Source organism: Rhizopus microsporus (assembly GCF_002708625.1).
Source record: "Rhizopus microsporus ATCC 52813 unplaced genomic scaffold scaffold_2, whole genome shotgun sequence".
Classification (NCBI taxonomy): Eukaryota; Fungi; Mucoromycota; class Mucoromycetes; order Mucorales; family Rhizopodaceae; genus Rhizopus; species Rhizopus microsporus.
Window position 1 is genome coordinate 54568 of NW_019671917.1, and position 18025 is coordinate 72592.

The 18025-nt window shown below is 36.6% G+C and overlaps 6 protein-coding genes and 1 non-coding gene across 7 annotated transcripts; 2 read left to right on the forward strand and 5 right to left on the reverse strand.

Moving 5' to 3' along the window:
- Positions 1 to 113: 113 nt before the first annotated feature.
- Positions 114 to 1363, reverse strand: RHIMIDRAFT_233489 (uncharacterized protein; the record flags this gene model as incomplete). Its single annotated transcript, XM_023607969.1, has 4 exons — positions 114 to 521; positions 579 to 668; positions 718 to 1097; positions 1150 to 1363. The coding sequence occupies 4 exons, from the start codon at positions 1361 to 1363 to the stop codon at positions 114 to 116; spliced, it is 1092 nt and encodes a 363-aa protein (XP_023469589.1).
- A 2053-nt stretch (positions 1364 to 3416) lies between these two features.
- RHIMIDRAFT_233490 (uncharacterized protein) lies at positions 3417 to 3805 on the forward strand (the record flags this gene model as incomplete). Its single annotated transcript, XM_023607970.1, has 4 exons — positions 3417 to 3515; positions 3569 to 3656; positions 3710 to 3725; positions 3790 to 3805. The coding sequence occupies 4 exons, from the start codon at positions 3417 to 3419 to the stop codon at positions 3803 to 3805; spliced, it is 219 nt and encodes a 72-aa protein (XP_023469590.1).
- A 2097-nt stretch (positions 3806 to 5902) lies between these two features.
- RHIMIDRAFT_233491 (protein that is processed in the mitochondrion to yield acetylglutamate kinase and N-acetyl-gamma-gl) lies at positions 5903 to 8562 on the forward strand (the record flags this gene model as incomplete). Its single annotated transcript, XM_023607971.1, has 4 exons — positions 5903 to 6040; positions 6090 to 6758; positions 6816 to 8462; positions 8509 to 8562. 4 exons carry the CDS (start codon positions 5903 to 5905, stop codon positions 8560 to 8562), a joined length of 2508 nt encoding a protein of 835 aa, XP_023469591.1.
- A 677-nt stretch (positions 8563 to 9239) lies between these two features.
- Positions 9240 to 9632, reverse strand: RHIMIDRAFT_233492 (uncharacterized protein; the record flags this gene model as incomplete). Its single annotated transcript, XM_023607972.1, has 1 exon — positions 9240 to 9632. One exon carries the CDS (start codon positions 9630 to 9632, stop codon positions 9240 to 9242), a length of 393 nt encoding a protein of 130 aa, XP_023469592.1.
- A 115-nt stretch (positions 9633 to 9747) lies between these two features.
- RHIMIDRAFT_264426 (uncharacterized protein) lies at positions 9748 to 10530 on the reverse strand. The gene is made up of 2 exons (XM_023611751.1): positions 10095 to 10530; positions 9748 to 10030 (listed from the first exon to the last, which is right to left on the reverse strand). The coding sequence occupies exons 1-2, from the start codon at positions 10237 to 10239 to the stop codon at positions 9843 to 9845; spliced, it is 333 nt and encodes a 110-aa protein (XP_023469593.1). The 5' UTR covers positions 10240 to 10530; the 3' UTR covers positions 9748 to 9842.
- A 634-nt stretch (positions 10531 to 11164) lies between these two features.
- RHIMIDRAFT_246503 (uncharacterized protein) lies at positions 11165 to 13707 on the reverse strand (the record flags this gene model as incomplete). Its single annotated transcript, XM_023610321.1, has 9 exons — positions 11165 to 11285; positions 11337 to 11567; positions 11628 to 11777; positions 11832 to 11873; positions 11927 to 12578; positions 12635 to 12763; positions 12825 to 13312; positions 13377 to 13639; positions 13690 to 13707. 9 exons carry the CDS (start codon positions 13705 to 13707, stop codon positions 11165 to 11167), a joined length of 2094 nt encoding a protein of 697 aa, XP_023469594.1.
- A 1014-nt stretch (positions 13708 to 14721) lies between these two features.
- Positions 14722 to 14803, reverse strand: RHIMIDRAFT_t13. The gene has a single exon. It is a non-coding gene; the product is annotated as a tRNA-Ser (tRNA).
- Between the last annotated feature and the right edge of the window lie 3222 nt (positions 14804 to 18025).

An 18025-nucleotide genomic window follows, 5' to 3' on the forward strand; every position in this document is an offset into this window, starting at 1 on the left:
ATTATGTAATAAAGATTTATTTGACATGCTGTAACCATAACTACCATATTTGCTTTATCCAATGTTAAAGAATATTTTTTATTTGTTATGTGACAATATGATCAAAAGTAGAATTAACCATGGAATACAGGGCATTTAGGCATAAACTTTTCAGGTCCCAGCTCTTCGATTCGGTATCCATCTTTGTAAATTGGAGGGTCGTATACAAAATAATGTGGAACATACTTTCCTTGCTCATTTGCATAGAAGGGTGTCCTTAAGTCAAATACCTTTCTTGGAAGACATAGATATCGAACAAACCAAGCACGAAGACAGATAAGAGTATTGAATATGATACGCATGGGTAGAGAAGCAGTACTGATACCAAATGCATCACATTCTGACTTTTCAAGCAAACAAGGCAACATTTTGTAAACAACAGGCAGCATGAAACCAGGCAACTTCTTTCCGAGATGCTTAATAGTTGGATCAGCGCAGATCCAATTGGCAGGATGATATTTAACCGAAGATTCAACATATTCCTGTTTTTGGTGTCAATATTAGTTTAACCTTGATATCGCTTTTTTTTTTTAACTTACTTTTTGTATAACATACCACTCCTCCAGAGTGTCTGGGATATCCTTGATGTTCATTTTAGTCCCAATCTCATGCCATACTTTGAATATAGCCTAAAGTGCAATATTAAGACATCAGTTATACATCCATGGACTAACTTACATTAACTTCACGGATATCAAGCTTTCTCCATTCCCATTTATTAATCCATCGAAGAGGTTCAGCAACAAATAAGACAAGTGTATACAAATAATCTTCGTTTGAAATAGGATATTTTCCATGCAGTTCATTTAATCTTCTGATGGATGCTTCACGGCGCTCGTACTGCTTCATAATTTCCTTTTCACTTATATGTGGAGTAACTAGACGTTGATTTTCAATACGAGGATAAGGATCAATAATTTCAGACAAAATGAGTTCTGTATCTTCAGCTCGACGAGGACATCTGTCCAAGAATTCCCTTGTTGAAACCAGCAACTTGCTTACAGAAGGCGTAGCAAATGGCTTAAATAATGCAAATTCTAAAGAAGATCTTGCAAAAACTATACAGCGCGTTAGGAATAACACTTTATAAAGTTACATATGCTTTCTTACGTGGAAACTCTTTTCTGAATATATGACTGTAAATCTCCATAGCAATGTCATGGTTTTCCAACACAACTTTAGGGTCTGGGTATTTTTTGATCATGCTGTTAAGGTATTCGTAACGACGGTAGCGAACATAGACCAAGTATCCTGTGAATAAGAAAAGTGCAGAGGAAACGGCCATTGACTGAAAGCTTTCCGTAGCAAGATTTAGTAGGTCCATAATTTAGAGTAAATGAAGATGAAAGGGATACAGAACGTTATCATTATTGTGCATATATATATATATATGTATACACATTCATCGACTAGCGTCAGTCATACAGACCACTCCTTAAACTTTAAAAGCAGCTTTTTTCAGTAACACTGGCGGTAAGCTGCATAATGTCCATCACTTGACTTTTGCTTAAACTTGTTCAAAGAAAAAGGGGACTTATTTTGTTAATTGCAAAAATGAAGAAATAAAAGAGTAGGAAAAAAGTAGAATGCGCGCATATGTATAAAGTATGACTTCTAAAGCCCAAACACGGCTATTTGATCGTACGATTTGAGAAATACTTGTTTAGTTCTACATTTGACAAAGACAACCTCAGGGTTACACATTTGACATCCATTATGAGAAAAAAGGAAGTCGTGCAGAAAGAAGAACCTAAATGATAACTCGTAATATTTAAACTGACAATCTATTTTTTGTTATTGTAATCTTAATAACCCCCCCCCTATCCTTATCCCTTCTATATTCCCCTTTTTATTTTAAGAAATCCCTGCGCATGTACTGGTTAAAATGTTTTAGAAGGAAGGTAGAGAGTTAAGTTACGATCTTTTATGCAGAGATATACCACTGTACTTGCTTTAGATTCCATGAGTACTAGAATGGCACAATGTATTGTGACCTCACTTTTACGATCTGCTTTACCCCCAAAAAACATTAGCCATTGCTACCATAACTCCTTGAGCTAAATTTGACACTGTCATTATTATCAAACTTTGACTGACCTTCATGTAACACCGTTCCAGAACTTGATTGAATTACTTTAGAAATAAAAAAAAAAAAAAACCTGATGATCTTTTACGAGTCTTCATTCTGAATTAGACAAAGCCACTCACTTATGGATTGATTTGTCTTCTGATAAATAATGAGATTTATGTGGCAGAAATAGATCATGCTGGATTCATCACCAACAAGGCCTAAAGGTAATAAACAATATAAACCTCAAAACTGATATTGACAATCAATAGCAATGTTGTCGAAAAGACGACAGAAGATGCGAATTTTGACGATCGCAGCAATGTGGAGGCCGAGGTCAACATCGATAATCTACAGTACCAACATAAAAAATAACAGCTGGTACAGCCAATTGAAGGCAAACTGCTTACAAAGAAAGAGGGTAGAAGGCTGGATCGCTTAATCTTTATCTTGTTTGATGATGTTCATACCGATTTTATGCACAATACCGCAAGGATGGCTGCTAATATCAAACGTATGAGTTCAAAGACTAGAGAGGCAAGAAAGAGAATGATTGCAGCAGAAGAGATAAATGAGCTGTCATTAGAAGATATGGTGCAGAAAGTGTATATCGATGAAGAAGCTTGTTATATTGTCAAGTCTTTCACGATAGAAGTTGCATACAGTATTTCAACTGAGCAAGGAATGATGACTGTGTGCAATTGTATAGGCTTTCAACAAAATAGGTGTGCTTGTAAGCATATGTATTTAGTTTATCGTTTTGATAAAAGCTGTGCCGTTTACAGCCAAGGTAGACTGTCATGGCAATAATAAGAGAAATGCTACAGTATACTTACATTATCTAGAAATTGACTCTAACTTGAGAGTTCATGCCATGGATAATACTTATCCAGTATGCTGTAGAAAATAATGATATCGAAGCAGTTACTGAAAGCTCTGATGCGCTTTAATCAGAAGTACCATCTGAAACTAGAATTAGAGCGGATGAGTTGTTGACAAGCACCACGATTGTAGCAGACAAGCTTTAGAAAGTCGTATACATTTAGCTTTTGAAAATAACAACAGACTGTTACAAATATATAATGAATTAAGACAGTTGCTTTCAGTTAATGAAGAGATGCAGCTTCCACCAAATATAAAAATGCAAACGCAAAGAAAATAAAGCATAAAGTTCAAAAAGGGGGACAAAAAAAATCTACGTCATCAAAATGGCCAGGGTGGACTTAGTGTACTTTCAAAATCACTCAAATTACATGACCCGATTTTTTAAACAAATTTTTTTTCTTCTTCCTTTGCTGTTACTTTAAAAATGTACTCCAACATCCTCGCTCGTTCTGCCATGCGCTCTGCTGCTGCTCGTCGCATTGCTCGCTCTGATCTCTATCACTTTGAAAACACCAATGGACAAGTAATGTGTAAAATAGATGCAACATGAATAGATATTAATCCTGTTTCAATCAGAACATTCCTTTCAACACCAAGAACAGAGCTGGTCTTGCAATCAAGATGTCCTTGTACCTTGGTCTTGGTTTCGCTGCTCCCTTCATTGGTAAATAATTAAATGATTCGTGTGCTATATATATACTCAACTCTTTTTTATAGGTGCTTGGTGGCAATTGTAAGTAATTTTAATGCATTCCAAATATAGAATCGAAAAGAATGATTAACCCTTTTACAAATAGCTACAAGGCTGGTTAAAGTGTCTTTATATAATAATCTATACACTTAAATACGTCTTCTTATGCTGATAATAAAACAAAGGGAGAACAAGGAACATCTTTTGTACTAAACTGTTATACACAGAAAATATTGTTTTACAGGTTTTTAAAAATAAGTTAGACAACTTGTCATTAAAATTAGACAATCATACACAAAAATTTAGATAAATGTCAACAATAATGAAGCTAGACGCTTACAAGGTTTTTTGTAGACAAAGTGTCGGGATGATTTGTGAATGGTTAAATAGCTTTTACTCTGGGTACCTTCAGCGATAACCGAAGCGGAATCAAGTATGATTTGTTTTCTTTTGTTACTTTGGTGCTGTGGTCCCTTTTTCGTTTGTTCTCTTAATGTATCTCATGAAGCTTTCAAGTCGATCGCCTATCTCTCTGAGTGATAGCAATATCGAACGAAAATTTAATACAGCAGGCAAGATCCCTGTTCCAAAGCCTACTAGATTGTTGGGTCTTCAAACAACTTTGATTTTTACATCTATTTAAAACAGCATATTTATATTACTTTTTGTTGCATTCTTGATATATAATATCTTAAAAGACCATGTTGTTTAACAGTAAACATCTTATGTATTTCGAACGGCCTTGAATTTTTAACGAATTTGAAAGTTTCTAACCCACCGATTTCACATTCAGGACAGAGACTTGAGGTTCTATTTGCGTTCATCAGCAGAATAGCAAGAATTTCTTTTCTCAGCATTCGTCGCATTCCTTTCCCTCTAATCGGCTCATGATATCTGACACGACCAGTCATCCAACCACCCAAAATAAGAATCGCATCTTTACTAGACAACTTCAGCTTTCCAAAAGGCCATGGCGTAAGCTACAATCTAGGTGTATGCTATGATAATGTTACAAGCACAACCTATGATGTCGTCAACGAAACGCTTCAATGTGTAGCACCACATTAAACTTCTTAAGGAACAGATATCTTTTCATGTTTCTTGATGTAGAATGTGCATTTATCTTGCTTTGTTTCTTTGCAAGAAGAAAGAGATAAAACGTGGTTATTGCTGTATTTTAATTTTATGTTGTCAGTTTGATCAACAAAGAACCAAGGTCATTTAAGAATAATTTTATATCAAAGGATATCCCGCTGATCAGCCTTTGGTTAGGTGAACATTTTGATAATGTGAATTTGTACAGTAACATCACATGTAGCGTTCCAAGGAAGCGCCCGTAGCATTAATCTTCTCGTGGATTTCCTCGTGAGCATAGTGTATACCCAAAATATACCAGCCACACTGTATACAAAGTTTATCTCCTTCCACCACCAACATCCTCCCATCCTCACATATTATACACCTTCGCTTTGTTGAACTTGTCGTATAGAAAATACTGCGTGCCCAATTGGGTTAATAAAAGATTGCTTAATGGTATACAAAAGATCTTTTTTAGTCTCTGTGATGATCGCTCTACTAAAAATGAAGCTTGTCCAATAAAACATTTCAATGCTCTCTTGAAACTTTGCGATCGTCTCTTTTTAGGATAATTTATTGTTATCTCGCGAAACACCGACAGCCACCTTTTCTCACATCCCCTGAAAGCTAGCTATTTTTCTTTTCATCACCATTCATACTCACGCATACACATCTTCTAAAGACAAACAATAGGACATCTCCATCTCCCTTTTTTTGTTTTCTTTAAATATTTCGAAAGGAAAGACATAAAGATAAACTGTTCTTTAAAATCAAAAAAAGTGATAATCACAAAAAATAACTCTCTGTGAGTCATATTCAATGCATTTTATATTTAGTCACTCCGACGTAGCCTGACATCTCCAATTCAAGGGCATAAATAAGTGTATATCTAACATACAGATCAATTAAAATCTTTTATATACAACCTTGTTTATCATGACTTGGCGTCCTCTCTCTGTAAATATTCAATGCTTGATATCCTTGCTATTTTCTTATCAGTCTTTTTGAAACTTAAAAGTCCGATAGTAACTCTATTAAAGCAACAAGGTGAGAAACAAACTTGTCAAAAAAAAAGAACAGAACTCTTTTTTCTTCTTCTTTTTTTTTCTCTTTGTTTTCCTTCTTTTTGTCAAAGAAAAAGAATGCTATCCATAGCCCGAAAAACACTATCTACTGTCGGCTCTTTTTCTCGACATGTCCCTAAAAGATCCCTTGTGGTGTCTCAACGGTTTGTTACTGAAAGAAGATACCATGCTTACTCAAATCCAAACGCAGAAAAGGTATTATCCATTTGATATATATGTTCAATTTAATAACATCCTTCTTTAGGAAACTATCGTCAAGTTATTATACAACATTGGCTCTCGTAAAGAAGTTGAACAATATCTTCGCCATTTTTCATCTGTAGAGTCACAAAAATTTGCAGTGATCAAAGTAGGCGGTGCTGTCTTGACAGATGAATTAGAAACACTAGCCTCTGCCTTGACCTTTTTGCATCGTGTTGGTCTCTATCCAATTGTTCTCCATGGCGCCGGCCCTCAATTGAACAAACTACTTGAGGAAGCCAAGATTGAGCCTCAATATGAAGAAGGTATTCGTATCACCGATCCCCAGACGCTCGAAATTGCTCGTAAAGTCTTTATGGCCGAAAACCTCAAGCTGGTAGATGCACTCGAAAGACATGGTACCAAGGCAAGACCAATTCCTGGAGGCGTGTTTGTGGCTGATTATCTTGATAAAGATAAATATGGATTTGTCGGCAAAATCACTGGTGTGAACAAGGAAGTAATCGAATCCTCCATTCGTGCAGGTGCCTTGCCCATCTTGACCTCGCTTGCTGAAACTCCCACAGGCCAGATCTTGAACGTCAATGCTGACGTAGCTGCTGCTGAATTAGCTACAGTCATTGAACCTTTAAAGATTGTATTTTTAAATGAAAAGAATGGGCTTTATCATGGTGTTACTGGTAAAAGATTAGACGTAATCAATCTAGATGAGGTATTTTTTGCAATTATTTTGCTCGGCACAATCATTAAAACAGATATATTTCTATAGGAATACGAAGATCTTTTGAAAGAACCATGGGTTAAGTATGGCACCAAACTCAAGATCAAGCAATGTAAAGAACTTTTGGATGGCCTTCCTCGCTCATCGTCTGTTGCTATTATCTCTGCTGGCCACTTGCATAAAGAACTATTTACTGATTCAGGTGCAGGCACTCTGATCCGTCGTGGCCATAAATTGTTCAAGTACGATAACTTGGATCAGATCGACCCTGACAAGCTTCGTCGCATTATGGAAGTTGAAGACAGCGCTGTCCTCTCTGGAGAAACATCTGTTGCCTCTTATCTTCGCTCGCTCCAAGGCAAACAAGTCAATATTTATACAGACGAACCTGGCCAGGTTTTGGCTATTGTTACAAAGAATCCTGAAGACCCTAGTCAGCCTGCTGTTCTTGAAAAACTTTTGACAACCAAAACGGCTGTTTTGAATAACGTGCCCGAGAACTTGTGGACAGCCATTCGTAAGGACCATGATTGCTTAACTTGGAGAGTAGAAGCTAAGAGTAAGGAGGGTAATCTTGATCCCTCTTGGCACTTTGAACGAGCTGATGGTTCACTCAGAAACCCCAAAGATCAATCCACAACATTCTTTTATGGTATTGAAGACACAGAAAAAGTCAAGCAAACACTTACAGCAGCCCAAAAGGTAGCTACGCCCTTTGGTGCTCGGTCTTTTTCTACATTGAGACAATCCCAGCAGCGTCGCGGATATGCCACAACAACCCAAAAACTAAAGAACGTAGGTTTAATTGGCGCACGTGGCTACACTGGTCGTGAACTGATCAACTTATTGAATACTCACCCTCATCTCAACTTGACACACGTAAGCTCTCGTGAACTTGAAGGAAAATCTTTGGAAGGTTATACCAAGTCCGATTTGACCTACGTCAACTTGAAGCCTCAAGATCTTAAGGCACAAACTGAAGTCGATGCTTGGGTTCTGGCTTTACCCAATAACGTTTGTACACCCTTTGTAGATCAAGTCAATCAAGATGTCAAGGCTGGCGAATCATCTGAAAAGGTGCTCGTTGATTTAAGTGCTGATTATCGATTTGACGCCACATGGACCTATGGTCTTCCTGAGTTCAACCGTGAAAACATTAAGGGCGCTACCCGTATTGCCAATCCTGGATGCTATGCAACAGGCGCACAACTTTCGCTTCGCCCACTTTTACCGTTTCTTGATCCTCGCTCTTCTCCTACCGTCTTTGGTGTCTCTGGTTATTCTGGTGCTGGTACCAAACCGTCCCCCAAGAACGATATCAATGTATTGCATGATAACTTGATTCCATACGCACTTACAAATCACATTCACGAACGTGAAGTATCTTACCAATTAGGAAGACCAGTCCATTTTATCCCTCATGTTGCTTCATGGTTCCAGGGTATTGCACTCACAGTGAATGCTCCCTTGCAAAAAGAAATGACAAGCCAAGATATTAAATCAGTCTTTGAAGAATTCTATCAGGGCGAGAAATTGGTAAAAGTGATGGAATCAGGAGAACCATTAGTACGTGATAATGCTAGTAAACATTTCGTACGTATCGGAGGATTCAATGTGCACCCTGAGGGTAAGCGCGTGGTGATTACTACAACCATAGATAATTTACTAAAAGGAGCAGCTACTCAAGCACTTCAGGTAAGATACTAATTATATACCCTTTACTTGTTCTAATACTTTGTAGAACTTAAACTTGGCCTTAGATTTTGATGAGTACGCTGGTATTCCTATACAATAACTTAATCATCATATTACCTAATAAAAAAATTTCTTACTATTCATGCTGTACCTGATGTGCATTGATACAAAGTGACGTAGGGTTAACTTTTCGTAGATACTTTTTTTTTCTTTTTTTAAAAAAAAGACTATGTTTTTTTGCTTTACCTGTAAGTCTCTCTTTTGCTTGATGTAAACATAAACTTATTCTATATAGTTGGTATCGATCGTTTTAAACGTAAATCGAGAGGAACTGTTTGGCATTGTCCCAATTGCCAAGCTCATGATGTTTATCTCATAAAGTCCAACGAATGCTTCACTTTTTGCTTTGTTCCATTAATACCTTGTGGAAATACGAAACAACTTTATGAATGCCAAACCTGCGGTTGGATTAATGTCTATCAACCACTTGCTTAAAAGGAAAAAGAAATAAAACAGACCACTTTCATTAGTCTCTTTTTTTTCTGATTGCAAATTAGTATTGAATTTATTCTTCTTTTTTTTTTCAATAAAACCATTACTCATTCCTTTTTAGACGTCCTTCTTTATTATACATTAGTAAAGATGAACTTGTGAGATAAATCTGGAAAAAGAACACAACATGCTTAGCGCATGTATCGAATTGAAATGGAGACTCAAAATTATCTGATGCAAAAAGGCAACACTGTAAAGGAGAACTCTAAATACCCAAAAAAGTATTCAAGGCCCTTTCTCTACACTGAGAGAAAGTCCGACATCAACTTTCCAGATTGTGTCGAGCCATGAAATAATTTGTATAGCATCTTCTTCACTTTTCCTGAGTACGAAAGGTGGTCGTCGTTTGTAATCATCTTGTATAATCCAGTTTTCAGAATATTCACTGCTGTATTGGTGTCTGCTTTCTTCGTTTGAAAGGGTTCTTGATCTTTTACCAAAGAAATGGCTGTAAACAAATGACAAGTGATAGTATGAAAGGAATTCGTACTCTCTTCGTTCCTTTACTGGCCTAGCTTGTTGCAATAATAAATCCTTTTCGAATGTTGGCTTAGGGACGCTTAGGATAAGATTTACTTCTTCTTGCTGTGCTTGGATATTATTGATTATTTTCTCCATTAAAATAAGAACATATCAGTATTAACCCCAATAGTATTACTTCTGTTAGTAATCTTTCACTATGAGCTCTATGATGATAGAGATGTCTTACTAGACATCAGATGCAATCATCTGCCCTTTTCTTAAAGTATTTAATACATTTTCGTTATCATCTTTGAGAATAACCTGAAGAGGTGTGGTAACCATGTTTGTACACTTTGCTTGTTGGTATTACTGTTGTTCTGTGTTTACTTCCTTCTTTTTTGTTTGAAGCTTTTGATCAACGAAAAGCTGATCATACATTCTTTTCTTATTTTCTTCCACATATTGACGCCATGACAATATCACGGGAATGTATAGCTTTGTGCAAACATCAGATAATTGCAAGCGAATAATGACTGTACTGGGATTTGTATCGTCTGAAATAAAAGGCATAAGTGTTTATTCAATCCAGCATTTCTGCTTCGCTATCTTCTAACAAACCATTTGCTTGATTCCATAATTCTGATGCGTCTTTGTATACATTTAGCAAACTATTTTTTGCTATTTCCCTTTCCTCCAAGTCTTTTAAAGGCACTTCTTCTGTTGGACTTTCTTTTTTTGGATATTTTTTGTATAGGTTTATCATTTCTCGCTTTAAACTTGACTCGAAGGTTTGATAAATGAAGAACTGGCATCTTTCTTTTATTGCTTGTCCCGAGAGGGTAATAATAACGTCTATTAGGGATACAGAAGAACAATTATAAGAAAGAGAGGAAAAGGAAAATGGACAACAATGATCAAACTTATTCAAAGGTGGCTATAACCTATCCATTGTTGTTTAGTCTATTAACAACACTGCTAAAATCAGTAACTTTAAAGCTGAAATGGGGCGTCAATAGTGACACACTCTCTGATAAAACGAATGTTTTAATCTCAGGCAGCCTTTTTTTCTGTTTTGACCTTTATTTTGTTGAGCCTACAACGGCGAAAATATGAGATAATTATGGACCTAACAGCAATTGCCTCAGAAAATTAAGCAAACACCCTTTTGTTCATAAATAAGAAATACTAAAAATAATAAAGATATTCGTTGTAAAAGAATCGTATATTTCAAGTATCTTTTACAGAATATTCAAGACTGCATGTAACTCTTGTTACAGATGAGAATTCCGCCTTGTCTAATACGATTGAAGAAATGCCAAACGCTGCCTTTGGTAACATTCAAAGCACTAACAGTATGGACGAACGAAACCTGCATTTTAGCGAATTTGTCAATGAAGGAGAAAGGTATTGCCAGGTAATAAACAATTTATGTAAAGAAAAGCTTGCTTTGTGAACCCAGCAAGGCAAGTTGAATGAAGGGTAATACTAGGGGCACTGCAAAAGAATAAAATATTATTCATATAATTTCATCTAGCAAATAAACAGCTGGTTCTTATTTTATAGCTCGATTTAAACTTCTACTTTTTACTACCCACTGTAAAAGCATCTGACGTTAAAATAGACAGTAGGTTTGCATATGAAAAAAAGTTAGCAAGTAATGAATGAGGTTTATTGGTGTTGCACTTGAATTAAAAAAGCTTAACAGAAAAGACCTTTTTAAAAAATGTTTGGGCAACATCAGAAAGCTCCTGTTCTAACCTTGCCTTTGCATTTGTCTTTATGCTCCTGAGGGCAAGAGCATTAAGGAATCTATTAAATATCAATTAAGCAAAACGTCTACTTAATCATAGCAAAGCTTACTCTGGATACTGGCTCTTCTTTATGTGAATATCCATATGTCCAATATTGCATCTACAACTGAGGACTTGAGTACTGAAACCTAAGTATTCTTCGGAGATAGTTTGTATCTTGACTTGAAAGCTTATTTTCTTAATATCGATGGCTGCTTCCCCTGAATCTTCCCAAGGTGGTATACCTTCCACTTTCTTATATTCAAAATGAGGTACTTTGCATGCCAATGAAGCATTGGCACTATGTACATGAATACAAGACGTATTAGTCTGATTATAAATAATAAGAATATATACATACAACTCATAAGTGGTAATATCTTTTTTGTACAGCTTGCTTGCGGAATCATCTACTGTGATTATTATATTAGACCATGCACGCTTTGGAATAGCATTACTGAGGTCAATCTCCACGTCATTAAGCGTAAAATGATATCCGCCAACACCAAATCTAAATAACATAAAAAGCATAAGAAACCTTTAACGCTATAAGTGAAGTACATACACTTCCATATGTTCAATGAGCAAAGGCCCATGCTTCTCACATCTTGTCAAAGCTGTATTAGAAATAATGCATAATGACACTCTTTTTAAACTTACAATGCCGGAAACTGCTTCATAAGGAGAGAATAGTAATTGACTTGAAGTGTTGGATATTTTCTCTCTATATTGATAAATACTTTGCTGCACAGTTGCTTGATTAATGCGATTTGTAAGGGTGCAAAGCTTCCTTGAAAAGGCTCAAGAAGAGAAATGACTTTGGAAGTTGCTTCACGAGGGTCCCACACATAGGTGTCATTATCTTGTGTTTTTTCATAGATTGCAAACAAACACTTTGTCATATCTTTTACTTGCTCGTAAAATGATTCGGCGGTGACCTTGTTGATTTTTATGTTATTCCATATATTTTTTATAGACCTGTATGATATATCATTGTGACTTATAACCTCCAGCATATTTGACATCAACTGATTAAAATTATCCAATCCGCCTTGGTACACACTGATGCTTACACTTGCAGAAGCACTAGATATAGGTAACTTTAGCAAGGACTTTAAAGTTGTGGCAATGTCACGAGCATCAGAGTTAACAAGCCTATCCACGTTATCAACATTTTCTTCTCTCATTTTGACGAGAAGGTAATGTATACAAGTGATAAATGTCTCGACTGCGTCCATGTATGCGGGACTCTCAATTATATAATTGATGGTCGATTCTACAACCTCGAAAAGGTACATTTGATTGACAGACTCTATTATACATTGAGATTAAGTACAGCCTATGTATCATTAAACATCTTTTGTTTACTTTCGTAAAGAGCTTCGATAACTTGAGCTGACAGGCAAATATACTCTTGTAAATCATAGCACTCAGTAAAGGCGTGAGCCAATCTCCATCCAAGCGCATCGGGATCATCTGCATTAATCAGAGAAATTTCTATCAAACCAATTTTTTTAGCAGCTTGCAACTTCATACATTTACTAATACCGATGATTACCATTTATTACAGGTAAAGGATTCCTGTAATGTATTCTTCCATAAACGTTATTCCACTGAAGATTTCTGTCGGTCCTGCAGCGCTTTTTGCCCCATTCTTTCATCCAAATATCAACTGAAGTGTTTATGAGGTTTAAAAAACCTTGATCATCATGACGATTCGCATTGAAAATATCTTCAATATATTGGGCATATTCAGTCTTTGATGCAACCATACTTTGCTTCTGTAGCTCTCCAAGGATTTCATTGTTTCTGTAAAAATCTTTACCATTCCTATACTGCTCTTGATCGTCGTGAAAAGGCTCCTGGCTAAAGGGCTTTCTTATAACAGCATCGTAGCTCGTGTTCCTTAATGTGACATTTGAAATAGTACCCAGTTCCTCTGGAAGCGTCTTAGATGATATAGCCTGCTTTGGGGCCAACTCCACTGGTTGTATAATTTCTGTTAGTTTAGAAGGAACGCTTATGTTACTAGCCTCTTCAAGAGCTCTGTTGTAATGAGTATTTAGTAAACTGCTTTTTGTTTCCACCATTTCACACAGTGCTCACTTACCCAACATTATTGGGCTCCATAAGTAGGTCTTCACTATGAACATCTTTTATAATCATTTGAGGTTCATTCTCAGGAATGTCTGCATACTCCTGTACTTCTGTTTCTTTTGTAAACACTCGAGGCTCCTTCTCAAATATATCGTTATATTCCTGCTCTTCTACTTCTTCTTGTTCTTTTATCTCTCGCTCATTGAAGTTTGATTTTATATTTTGCTTTTTGGTTTTTCTTTTTGCTTCAGTATTTCCTTCTGGCTTTACGTTTCCCTGCAAATGGTTATTAGATTTGCATCAATTTTTTTTTAGCTTCTGTATACTTGTTTTGCTTGGCTCATTTATTATAGTAGCTATGAATACAAAAACAAAGGAGAACAGGAAAAGTATAAAAACGTTGCCTCAATGCACTTTTATTTTGGATAAAGTGATTAATATCAAAAACTGTTTATCACACTCTTTTTCAATTTATCATACTTCAAAAGGAGAAAAATAAGTATTATATCAAAGAAGGAGCATATTCAAACTGCTTCTTCTGCATTTTTAGTTAAATATATGATCAGAGCATTTGCTATAGCCATTTACACTGTTTCCTGTAATTGGCAATTAAACAAAGCCTTGTAAATTTTGGTTTTGTGTATAGATTGGTTTAAAATTTGGGTTGATTTAGTTGACCTATAAAGCTGTTGAATACGTTGATAATATGTCGCTATGTGGCCACCCGATCCTCTTGTAAGATCAGATAAGACTGTAAGATAACAGTTTATTGTGATAAACTTGTAGAGATACAATGAAGTTTTAATTACTTCAAGGGACTTGTATTTATTTGAGATAGTAGTATCAGAGATTTACCTTGGGCACAGAATAAAGTTTATTGATAAAAAATAAAGTAAAGTAAAACAAAGTAGGTAAAAATAAGTAAATAAAGTAAATAAAAAAGTAAAGTGAACAAGGAGAATAACCAGAGGTTATTTATATTGTTTCTGATATGGCGATTTGAGTTTCATTTGATGAATCGAAGTTCATTTCATGAGTTGAAGTTCGTTTGGTGAATTGAAGTTCATTTGGTGTGTTTCCATTTTCGGTAATTGGTGTAACAAAAGATATTTGAGCTTTTTCCTTACATCGTCTCCTTCGCACGTATTTTATTTTTAACCTTTGCGTAAATACCTTTTTTAATATATGCCAATTATTTTTTTTCATACACGTCATAATTTTACCCTCTTTCTGAAATTTATTTTTAATAAAACAGTAATACTGATCAAAAAAGGAAGCCAGTTGTAACAATCCAAATAGCGTGCAAAAAGGCATGACAAGAAAACTTCAAACTCCGCCAAAACCTAGTTGAAAAAGAACGTCACCTGCAGGATTCGAACCTGCGCGTCCAAAGGACAATGGCTTAGCAGGCCACCGCGTTAACCACTCCGCCAAAGTGACTGTTATTGATTTGAGAAGTGCTCTAATTATAATGTGACATTTATAAAGTCACGTGGCTGTCAGGTGATCATGGAGATACGTTCTTCCGTGCCTTGGTGGTAACTGATTGGTGGGATTGGTTGTACGGCAAGAAATTAAAGTACATGGTGAAGAAGTCTAAAGAAGCGCCGGAGTTCAAATTCAGAAATTTTACGTCACTGGAAGTTTGGTCTTTGAACTCCCGCTCTATTCAAGGTCAGCTCGCTTGGTTCTTCTTGTCGATCTCAAGTCCTCCTTCGTACAACAGCGCCCATTGTTTCGTCAAGTCAGTTCCCATACAACAGGTTAGAATAGTATCTGCAGGTCACTGTTAATTGAATTCGCCGATATTGCTTCTCTTGTTTCTCGGGTTACCATCTTTTTATGTTTTTATTTTAGTAATTTTTTTTTATTGTTCATTTTTGTAACTTCACGCATTCTAGACTGTTAATTGTAAAACTATAAAAGGAGTTGTTTTAAAGAAATAAAGAAGGATACATATCTCTCCCACACTTATAACCTCATCACTTCCGTGCTTGTGTGTTTATACTTGTTTTCTCTCTGCTATTTCTGTTTGTTTGGATTTATTTTACGCGAGTTCAAGCAATTGATAATGCTAGTGCTCTCAAATCTATCTCTTTCTGTGTTCTTATTCGTGGTTCCTTACAGCCTTGCTGCTAATAACCTTACGTTCTTACCTCATCGTAAAACTAAAGGTAAACATAGAAAAGGCAGTGGGAATCTGTCAGTTTTTGACACTACTGAGTATTCTTTTGGTTGTAAACTCGATTTTCGCGGCAGAATAATTTAAGCAATAACTTTCTCTTTTCCTTATTTAAAATAGTCTACTTATGTTGTTGTGGTTGCTCATGTTGTGCAGGTGAAGCTCCGGTAATTTGGAAGAAGTTGTAGAATTTCTAGATGGGGCCATCTGGCACATGAGTAGAAAATGGCAAAGAAAAATTCTAGACGTGGCACTTGGGGTGCATTGGGTGAGTCGTGACGGTGAAAGAAATAGGAAAGTCGAATGTCACGGCAGAGCCAGCGTCTAGGATTCTCTATTGTTTTTGCTAGTCATTTGAATTTTTAGAAGCTACTACTTTTTATGGTTTAGATTATCTGCCCTGATAGAGTAATCAACCAGGGTTACAATCCAAATCGATTTTAAATCAATTAAGATATGTCTGATATGTTCAAGTCGATTACGGCCCCTATCAAGCAACAAAGTATGAATGGCCTCCTTGGCGCAGCAAGATTATTTTGATGGATCAATGACGTGTTTTATGAGATAACATGGTTCTTCCGCATAATTCTCATAAGACACCCAATAGCGTTGGTTACCAAGATCACAAGTCGGGTAGATCTAACTCATCGCAATCTCATTCAACTTCCCCAATTCCATACTTGAAGATTCACAAGCGATCTTCCAAAACGAGAGAAAGTTTACTTCTTAACTCGAAGCCCTCTGTGCAATCGTCTACTGCACAATCCCATGTTGATAATCCCAGTAATCAACAAAAGAACATCGTTGAGACTATTCATATTGGTGTATCGCAATCGGCAGGTAGCCTGTTTTTTGACGTTTCTTCTCGTGCTGAAACGGTGCGGGAAATTTACATGGCAGCCTTCCGTCAATTCAACGATTTTGTCGGTCAACAGATTCATAGATCAGGCAATAATCGATTTTTGGAAGTTAATTTTGATATCGATGAGAATCGTGCCGCAGCCCTCAAGGCTGATTTGACCTTTAATGATGGTTCAGTCATTATAACATCATCCGTAGCAATGAAACCAGGATCAATGATTAAACGGGTTAACCTGATCGTCTGCTGCGGTTGCGCACCAACGATCTTATTGACGGTCTAAAGGCTACTTTTCAGAATTATAGAGAAATTCGCGACGTCGGTGTTGTCAAAGATGCCGACTCGGCACTTTTTTAGGTGCAGGCTATGTTATTCTTGACTGTTCTCCTGAACTTAATACTGATAATGATGATCCATTCTTGCAGCTATCACACATCATCGAGTGGGTAAATCCCGACAGTTCTAAGAATGGCAATATTTTTATTCATGCTTGTTGGAAGGATATGTCGACTTATTGCAAATATTGTCATGAGTCCGGACATTTTGCTTCTGAATGTAACAAGTCTCCTAGTGACAAGCGAGTTTGTTTTGCTTGCCTGAAATCTGGACATATTCGTGCCAATTGTCCCGAAAAAATCAAGCCCTCCAAGAGACGCAGACGTCATCCTGTTCCTTCGGATGCTCGTCTTTCATCTGTTGTAGAAAGTTCTGCTGTTGCTCTTTCTCCTCCATTGGAGGATTTGGCTAATCCGCCCACTATTCACTCGCGCGAGGCCAATGAGGCGCTCTCTCAGTTGTCCGACGTCGAAATTGATGTTGTTAATCCTAATTCGTCCCAGTCTGCAAAAGCTGAAGCCTGCTCTGACTCTTACGATCCTCCTTCTCGGCCCGTTAATTCCCTTTCAACAGACAACGACGTTGCGCAGGCTCAATCTGAAATTCTTACTTTGGAGACCACTAGGTCTGACTCTTCAACGGGCTCCCTTCCTCCTCAAGAAGAGTCTATGGATTGTAATAATGATGAAATTGCTAAGACTACTTTACCTGTTATTAATCAATCGGCCTGCTCTTCTAATGCATCTAAGTATGCCCCTCATCCCAAACACAATGCTAAACCTCCTCTGCGTTATGAGGATGATTCTCGTTATCATTAATTTTATGAATAATAGAAATCAACGTAGGCTATAGGGTTGCTCTCTTTAAATTCCAATAGTTTGTTTAGATTGAGTAAACCAAATTCATGAAAACATCTTATCCGGTACATACGTCTCAAACAACGTACATTTGTTACCTTACAAGAAGTCGACAATAGTCAGAATCCTTTAGATCATTTTAGTCTATTACACAAGCAGTTTTGTAGTTCTCAATCATTTTGGAATCAATATTGCGAAATAGTCAGTCTCGATAACCAATTTTATCTAGAACAAATCCCCCTTCCTGAAGACTTCCGTTGTATCCTCACTCGAGTTTCTCATGTTGATCAGGAAGTTTCACCTTTTTTCATACTAGGTTCGATAATGGACTCTCTTATCTCCCCATGGCAGAGTGGTTTTATGAAGAATCGCTTCATCGCTGGTAATGAAGCTCTAGTTAATATCGCGATTGAACAAGCTTCCATAAG

Bases quoted from the DNA above. Each gene is read 5' to 3' on its own strand.
- RHIMIDRAFT_264426 (XM_023611751.1), bottom strand. From the start codon at position 10,239: ATGATAAACCTATACAAAAAATATCCAAAAAAAGAAAGTCCAACAGAA. The intron at 10,031-10,094 runs GTTTGTTAGAAG...CTTTTATTTCAG, and splicing joins ATTATGGAATCAAGCAAATG to ACGATACAAATCCCAGTACA.